General features: G+C 31.6%; 1 protein-coding gene across 1 annotated transcript in view; it reads left to right on the forward strand.

The window, feature by feature from the left end:
* The window catches only part of LOC115889118 (N-acetylneuraminate lyase-like), a 45,430-nt gene extending 41,836 nt beyond the window's left edge, over positions 1-3,594 (forward strand). Inside the window, exon 7 of the mRNA XM_030909052.1 lies at positions 3,340-3,594. Within this exon, the coding sequence (XP_030764912.1) occupies positions 3,340-3,476 (137 nt within the window). The 3' untranslated portion in view covers positions 3,477-3,594. The remainder of the gene's footprint in view (positions 1-3,339) is intronic.
* Positions 3,595-9,903: the final 6,309 nt, after the last annotated feature.

The following is a 9,903-nucleotide window of genomic DNA, read 5'->3' on the forward strand; positions in this document are numbered from 1 at the left end:
GACAATTCTAGAGTTCTTTACCTGTCGGTATAAAAGCCGGCGGCGGTGGCCTACAGAGGGCAGTTATAAATATACCAGTGCAGTTGACGCGCGAAAATTAAAAATAAATTCTTAGTTATAAATCGTTTGTAAATAGTTCTATAAGTCTTTTATCGTTATTGTTTTTGTTAATTAGTGTTAAATAAATAGTGTTTAAATAAATTGTGACTTTCTATCCACACGGAACCGACGAAAAACGTAACAATAAGTTATAATAGTTCTTTAAGTTTTTTTAATCGTTATTGTTTGTTAATTAGTGTTAAATGAATTGTGTTTAAATAAATTGTGACTTTCTATCCACACGGAACCGACGAAAAATGTAACACTATTCCTACAGAAGGACCGGTCGACTTAATTAAACTTTTCTCGTACCGCCACTTCGAGCGCCTCTCTTAATTCATAAGTTCTTTTGTAACCCTTATTGTTAACTATACCGCATAAAAAAATTATAACATGGATAGGTCAGGTGATCGGGGAGGCCCATGTAATTAGTCCACCTCTTCCTATCCCTGCGTTTGTATAATTATGATATAAATATTGGGTGGTGTGTCATAATGAAAGTCATGTTGGAACCACTTTATTGATGCGCGAGTATCTACACGCTTTTCCTCATTTGAAAAATTCATATTGTTGCGGACCCGTGTGAACTCGGCCTTAGGCCTGGCCACTCTGCTACGACTCATACGCTCGACGACGTTCTAAGAACGCGGCTAAGAATTCTCGAGACAAATCTGGATTGTCTGTTTCTCTCCTATATAAGCCGGGGCCTGAAGCCGGAAGAGGACAGAGAAAAGCAACCGGTCGACGCGTACAGTTGCAATCGCCGCGCTAATTCCTTTTTTTTTAATTCCTATTTCCTTTTAGATAAATAGTTAGATAAATTGTAAATAAGTTATAAATAGTTCTTTAAGTCTTTTTTTTAATCGTTATTGTTTGTTACTTAGTGTAAATAAATTGTGTTTAAATAAATTGTGACTTTCTATCCACACGAACAAACCAAACCAAACCAAACCAAAAACGTAACAATATTTACAATTTTTGTTTATTTTAATTTACAAAGTTTGGATGTGACAGCTTCACATTTCTGAGAACAACGGCGATTGAACTTGTTTCCATGGCTAACTAAGTGAAATTGTTTAAAAATGATAAGAATTGGCTGTAACTCAGTAATTTTTCGAAGAAAAGATATTATAGCTTACATCACTAAAAAGCTTAAAAAATGGCGCTTTTTATGAAGTCATGGCCAACTATGGTTTCTATTTTAACAAACCTATGTTTGTGTCATATGTCAAAAATGACAGGCTTTAGAAAAAAACAGAGAACACAGTCTCACTAAGGATGTGATTATCTACAACTTTTATCTGAAAACTTTTTGTCTAAAATAGCTTATAATGGAATTACGGACAATTTTTAAAATAGCCAAAATTTGTTTTTTTTCGAAATATCTAGTAAGCCATGAACTTTTTCAAAAATCTGAAAGGCGCATATTTATGACCCCACAAAACTGCCTTTCCCCATTTAACCGACTCTCTATCTCCAGTAGTTTCCGAGATACCCATAGAGAACATCGTAGGAAACTCACCCTGTATATGATAGAAATGGTTGTTGTTTGTTAAATGTTAATTCAAAAGTAGATTATTTATTTCAAGTAATTTTAATAATGTCAGGTTGGTAATGTCGGCGTCATGTTAGTTTGGGGATGACGATGGGTGATATTCACTATACAGGGTGGTCCGAACTGTATTGCGGAGACTTCGGCAGCACATTTTGCTGCTATGCTGACATAAAAATAAGTATTAAAATCGTATAAATGTATGTCCTAAAATGCTTAGTTTCATTTTCATTTCGATTTTTTTCCAAATAATTTCCGAAATAACGTCAATATTTGGATGAAAATTAGTATCTGCGAGTTTTTTGACATAAGAAATTTGATTTTGAACTCAATATGACTCTTATTTGTAGGGGGTGTCACCTACATGTGTTTTAACTGTTTTGAAGAGTAATAACTTTTCGTCCGTACCTGTATAAAAGTACTGAGTGAAATAAATATACATTTCCGTGACTTTTTACGTAAAATATGTCTCTTTGTGAAAATCGCTATGAGTAACCATTCTCAAGATATTTAGAATGGAAATAGTCAATACATGTCATTATTGGCAAAAAATAAATACGTTGAGTAGATAGTTATTATTTGATTTAAATAAAAAAAATATTTTTTTAAATTAATCATAAATTTTTCTGCGAAGAAATGATGATAAAACAGTTTCTGTTGAACTTTTGGCACAAAAACATTTCAAATCTATGATTTCAGTCTAATAAACTATATTTAGTCAACATGTTTAATTTATGTCAGTGATTGCAGGTATTGATAATTTCGATTCCAAGAACCCTTACTCGTAGCATAGTATATATATATATATATATATATATATATATATATATATATATATATATATATATATATATATATATATATATATATATATATATATATATATATATATATATATATTCTGTGACCTCTCAATATATATATTTTATTATAATTTTTCTTGGCTTTAGGTCAGGTAAAAATATATATATAAAATATATTATTTTTATATATATATATTTCATGACGTTTCGACCTGGTAGGATCTTTATCAAAATTTATTACTTGAACGTAGATTGTTTACTTATTACAACTTATCATTTTCTTTCTGAAATTTTACAACACTTAAGTGTTGTAAAATCCATTAAATGTGTATGTCTCTGTGCAAAAATTGTGACGACTTTATTGATATGTTTGTGTTATGTGTGTGGAAACCAATTTGGATATATTTTCTTCGCTAAGATTTCAGAAAGAAAATGATAATATATATATATATATATAATATAACGTATATATATATATATATATATATATATATAGAACCCTTACTGTAGCATATATATATATATATATATATATATATATATATATATATATATATATATATATATATATATATATATATATATATATATATCTGAAGAACCATTACTCGTAGCGATTTTTCCAAAGAGACCTTTTTTACGTAAAAAAATGTCGTAAATTAATATTTTTTTACTCAGTAGCGGTATACATCAGGTACGGACGGTACGGACTAAAAGTTATTACTCTTCATACCCTGTATAATTTTACATATAAAATGATAGCGGTTTTCATTTCCAAGCCAACTTTGTATTGTATGGTATTCTCTCACTGGATATACTATAACGTAGCTATAGACATACTAGACGATTTTAGCAAAATAAAATATTAATTTTGGATCGTTGTAGGTGCTTGGGTTCCAACTATGAAGGCAGCCATGAATTTCGTTACTCCAATTAACGTTGGTTTAGCAAGGCCACCTCTGAGAAACTTAACGGAAGATCAGATCAAAACACTTCACTCAGGACTGAAGAGGTTTCTCTAAACTTTAAGAACTCCCGAGACCAATATCATTAAAAATGGCTGCTGCTTTGACGAGAATTCTTTATTGTATTTTTTCTTGAATAATATTAAATATATTTTTATATTATAATACCTACCTACTTTATTTTTATATATTTTCCATTTCTGCCAATCTAGTACCGCATGATCGAAAAAAACGGCGTCCATTTGGCTTGGAAATGACGATCGATGACATTCCCCATATAATCTGTACTAATATATAAAATCCTTAAGTGACTGACTCACTGATTAATCACGATCCTGCTCAAACCACTCAACGTAAGAAGCTCAATTTTGGCAAACAGGTTGATTCTAGGGTGTAGAGGTTCGATAAGAAGGGATTTTTCGAAATTCCAGTTCCAAACCACCCCTCACATATTACAATATTTTTTATTTAAAAAACGGTAAAGTTTCCGAAAAAACGTTTAAACACGTATATTTTATTTTGTTTTTTTACATATTTTAAGTTTTTTTAAAAGTGTATACAGGGTGTTTTGAAAAATCTGGTCATTCATTAATCACGATCCTGCTTAAAGCGCTTGACGTAAAAAGCTGATTTTTGAAAAACGGATTGACTTTAGGGTGTAGAGGTTCGATAAGAAGGGATTTTTCGAAACTCGAATTCTAAGGGGGTGAAACAAATATTAGAATATTTTTTATTTAAAAACCGGTGAGTTTTTCGGATTTATACCTACAGGGTGTTTCATAAAATATGACCATTGAGTAATCACGATTCTGCTTAAACTTCTTGACATTTAAAGCTGATTTTTGGGAAACGGATTGACTGTGGGGTGTAGAGGTTCGATAAGGTAGGTTTCTCGAATCTCAAATTCCAAGAAGGTGAAATAAACGCCCCTCAAATATTACAATATTTGTTATTTAAAAAACGGTTAGTCTTTCGGGAAAACGCTTGGACACGTATAATTTATTTTGTTTTTTTACATATTTTGAAATTTTTAAAAAAAATCGTACAGGGTGTTCCAAAAAGTTGGGTAATTGATTAACCACGATTCTGCTCAAACTTCCAAAATATAATAATATCGCCATATTGTTTTTTCTCATACTGACATAAACGTGAGAAAATTTTATCCAGTATGTATGTTAATGGAAATTCTTGCTTTGCTTTATCATCGCCATTACAAATGATTAATTCGACGCGAACGAAGTCGCGGGTACACGCTAGTTTTACATATAAAATGACCGTGATTTTCATTCATAGCCATCGCTGACGCCCAAGGTTTCCAAACCGGAATTCCGGGATCCTGGTGTATATTTATTCCCGAAATCCCGGGAACCCGAAAATCTTGAAAAATGTAAATGGAAAAAATATATTTTCGTGTTTGCTATATTATATTTTGTTTAGCAACAAGAATTGTATTTTTTTACATACTGAATATGAATGTTACTTTGTTTTGTCCATTTTAATACTTAAAGCTCTTTTCTCATTTTCTTTTTGATATATTATGTACCTGTATTTCTTTAGATTAAATTTCTCATTCTGATAGTCAATGCAGGGGTTCTGCGATTACAGGATTTCAAAATGGGATCCCGATCCCTAAATTTGGAAACCCTACTGACCCCGTTCTTTTTCGATCATAAAAAGGACTAAAAACGATTAAAAGGGTTTTATAACACCACCGTCATGCAGCAAATACATACCTTTAAAGAAGACTCTAAAATTTAACGTACGAGTATTTGCTGAAAAGAAATGAAACAAAAATTGGACCAAAAATCAATTGAGTTCAAAAAATTCAAACCATTCGACCAATAGGAGAACAGCATTTCGGCGCATGTGTATTAAATCCATTTACTAAATAAGGATGAACTTTGTCCTCAAACTATACACTTTCGATTTTTGTCTTTCCAATACCGGAACATAAATCCTCTCATTGCGTATATCAGTGGCGGCTCGTGACCCGTGTGACTGGGTAGGCGACAAAATTTTAATTGCGTTTATTTTGCCCTCCCCCCCCCCTATTTACATAATACCCTGCCCAGTTTGTAAATATATGTTATCTCTGGGTTAAAAACATAACACAACTTTTTATAGGATTCTTTAAATTTCGGATGCGCAAGAGATAAATAAAAATAATTGAGACATACGTGTACCTATCTGCAAACCTTATTTCTAAATGTATAACAATGTTATCTAATATTTCATAAAATAGAATTCGCAAAGATATTTGACTTTTATTAACATATCGGATTGAAATAGCACAGAGACTTTTCTGTAATATCTGTTGTACCGAATAAAATAACGGCGCTTTTTTATTTCGGACTCTTTTATTTCTGTGGCGTGTTCTGAAATACAACCGGTTATATTATTTTTAATAATTTCGAACAAGCCCAAAAATGTTTTTGGAATTTTCATGTAAAAGTTTTAAATGCTACGTATAATGAATCATATGAAATATCCCCTTAACGAAATGTGATATATCTCCTTATGAAATATCCGGAATATCCCCTTAACATCTAAGCCTACCGAGCCTCCACGACTTCATGCGAAGGCGACCGGAGATTTCGCCTAAGCCCCGCCTTAATATGATACAACTCCGACTTACGTCGCGTCGCTACCGCACAATGAGTTAGACAGAGACAGAAGACTGCCGTACGTCGTGCATCGACTCTGATAGTAGGCGATGTAGAAATCGCCGAACAAAGGCACTCCAACGGTCAAAATTATTTTGTTTTCTATCGCAGCGGCACAGTCAGCGGTCAGCGTACGCCAGCGGTAGTGAATATGTTAATATCGTTAATATACAAGACCACAAATATTAAAATAATATTGATTATTAAAACACACTTCCGTATATTAACAGTATTTTTATGTATTGGCAACATTAATATAGTAAACGCCACGAATGTTTGGGAGTGATTCATCGCATGATGAAGTTAGAATCGACACGCGCCCTATCATTTTTACATCAAAAACGTAAATTTTTACCGCAGACGTAGGTTTTTAAAGGCCCGGTCTAATCATCTGCCTGCGCTCCTCCTACTTATTCTAAAATGTTAGCGTGATTGACAAAGACGATACTATATCGCGTTTCTTTGATTGATTTGTTTTTGAGCGTCAGTCCATTGGTGTGCTTGCAGTGCGATCAATGGGGCATTCCAGTTTATATTTATAAACAAATATATGTTTTGACAAGACTTTGACAGTTAAAACAACAAATTACAACAGATTATATATCGATTATTATATATATCGGCACTGGAATTAAGTTTCATGTGACCTTGAACAGATTAGTTCACATGGTAGCGACCGATGAATCACTCCCAAACATTCATGGCGTTTACTTTAGTAAATGATGTAATGTAATAAATCGCTTAAATTCTGCCAAAATCTTAGGGTAGGCGCTGCCTACCTTGCCTACCCTGACAAGCCGTCACTGCTGTTTATTCTTTAAAGGTATTTGTATAGATTTATTTTAGATCTTTAAAGGTATTTTGTATAGATTTATTATTAGATCTTTAAAGGTATTTGTATTAGAGAGATCATAGCATAGATCTCAACAATAAATATTAAAAAAAAAACTGCGGTAAAGCTTCTGGAACCAGAAATACCTCGAGAAATACAGACAAAAATTTTAGTATTTTGTTCCTTATTACTAAATAATAGACATTTATAATAAAAATTAATTATTAATAAAAACGTTTCTAGACACAAACCCATTTCTAAAATATTGTTTTTCTCGAATTTTAAACTACACTATTTAAAATCGTTTTTACTCAATATAAAAATAAATTACAACCTTCTTAAGACCAACTGGCAGTAAAAAATAAAGAAGAATACGGGCCAAGTACATGACGTCTAGAGCTTGACCTTGCCAAAATTATTATCGATTGTCATTCCCCAGCCGTCTTCGACGCCGTTTTTTTTTCAATCGTTCGATACGATCATCACGTATTTCAATAATGATGCATTTATAAAAATGCACCGATTAAGAGAAAGCAAAATAAAAATACTAAATCACCACAATACACCAAAACACTTTTACTTTTACACTGAACGTGCGTTTCGCTAACCATGTTAGCATCATCAGCAGATGATTAGAGTTTAATCATCTGCTGATGATGCTTTTTATTTTGCTGTGTAACACCAAAGGTTCCAACCCCCAACTGTAATGATTAAGAGAAAACTAAAAAGTTGAAAATACAATTATTAATTATAAAAAAACTTTTGAAAATAAGCTATTATTTAAATGCTCTAATAAGACAAACTTCATCCATCAATTTATTACATTACACAATTTATATGATACTAGCGTGTACCCGCGACTTCGTTCGCGTCGAATTAATCATTTGTAATGGCGATGATAAAGCAAAGCAAGAATTGCCATTAACATATATACTGGATAAAATTTTCTCACGTTTATGTCAGCATGAGAAAAAACAATATGGCGATATTATTATATTTTGGCAGTTTGAGCAGAATCGTGGTTAATCAATTACCCAACTTTTTGGAACAGCCTGTATGATTTTTTTAAAAAATTTAAAAATATGTAAAAAAACAAAATAAATTATACGTGTCCAAGCGTTTTCCCGAAAGACTAACCGTTTTTTAAATAACAAATATTGTAATATTTGAGGGGCGTTTATTTCACCCTCTTGGAATTTGAGATTCACAGTCAATCCGTTTGCCAAAAATCAGCTTTAAACGTCAAGAAGTTTAAGGAGAATCGTGATTACTCAATGGTCATATTTTATGAAACACCCTGTAGGTATACATTTTTAAAAAATCTTAAAATATGTAAAACAACAAAATAAAATATACTTGTTTAAGAGTTTTTCCGAAAAACGAGTTTCGAAAAATCCCTTCTTATCGAACCTCTACACCCTAAAGTCAATCTGTTTTTCAAAAATCAGCTTTTTACGTCAAGCGCTTTAAGCAGGATCGTGATTAATGAATGACCAGATTTTTCGAAACACCCTGTATACACTTTTAAAAAGTCTTAAAATATGTAAAAAAACAAAATAAAATATACGTATTTAAGCGTTTTTTCGGAAACTTTACCGTTTTTTAAATAAAAAATATTGTAATATGTGAGGGGTGGTTTCACCCCCTTGGAACTGGAGGTCCGATTAAATTTATATCTCCGAAACTAAAGTTCCACGAAAAGTCGTAATATATCTACAAATTCATTTACCCACTAGTAGATATAAAAAGCATTTTTGGTAAACTCTGTCTCAAATAGTTTCTGAAAAATAAAATTAATTTTCTTAAAAAGGTCCTATTAAATTTATATCTCCGAAACTAAAGTTCCAAGAAAAGTCGTAATATATCTACAAATTCATTTACAAACTAGTAGATATAAAAAGCATTTTTGGTAAACTCTGTCTCAAATAGTTTCTGAAAAATAAAATTAATTTTCTTAAAAAGGTCCGATTAAATTTATATCTCCGAAACTAAAGTTCCAAGAAAAGTCGTAATATATCCACAAATTCATTTACCCACTAGTAGATATAAAAAGCATTTTTGGTAAACTCTGTTTCAAATAGTTTCTGAAAAATAAAATTAATTTTCTTAAAAAGGTCCGATTAAATTTATATCTCCGAAACTAAAGTTCCAAGAAAAGTCGTAATATATCCACAAATTCATTTACCCACTAGTAGATATAAAAAAGCATTTTTGGTAAACTCTGTTTCAAATAGTTTCTGAAAAATAAAATTAATTTTCTTAAAAAGGTCCGATTAAATTTATATCTCCGAAACTAAAGTTCCAAGAAAAGTCGTAATATATCCACAAATTCATTTACCCACTAGTAGATATAAAAAAGCATTTTTGGTAAACTCTGTTTCAAATAGTTTCTGAAAAATAAAATTAATTTTCTTAAAAAGGTCCGATTAAATTTATATCTCCGAAACTAAAGTTCCAAGAAAAGTCGTAATATATCCACAAATTCATTTACCCACTAGTAGATATAAAAAGCATTTTTGGTAAACTCTGTTTCAAATAGTTTCTGAAAAATAAAATTAATTTTCTTAAAAAGGCCCGATTAAATTTATATCTCCGAAACTACAGTTCCAAGAAAGTCGTAATATATCTACAAATTCATTTACCCACTAGTAGATATAAAAGCATTTTTGGTAGACTGTCTCAAATAGTTTCTGAAAAATAAAATTAATTTTCTTAGAAAGGCCCGATTAAATTTATATCTCCGAAACACACACGTCCGCGGCAAATGTCCAAGAAAGACTGATCATTCTGATTGGTCCTGGTCCGGTCGTAGCTCACGTCGTATTGTCGGTAAGCAAAATCCCTGTCCAAAAATTTGACGATCAGCGCCATCATCCGTCATAATTGGGAAACTTTTGCTGGAACCATTTTTAATATTTCACTTACATGGCCCTGGTGGGAATGTCAATGTTAGTCGGGAACTATTTTGAACTAAAGACCTATTTTAAGG

This window comes from Sitophilus oryzae, unplaced genomic scaffold (assembly GCF_002938485.1).
Source record: "Sitophilus oryzae breed Bouriz unplaced genomic scaffold, Soryzae_2.0 scaffold_810_pilon_pilon, whole genome shotgun sequence".
NCBI classification, from domain to species: Eukaryota; Metazoa; Arthropoda; class Insecta; order Coleoptera; family Curculionidae; genus Sitophilus; species Sitophilus oryzae.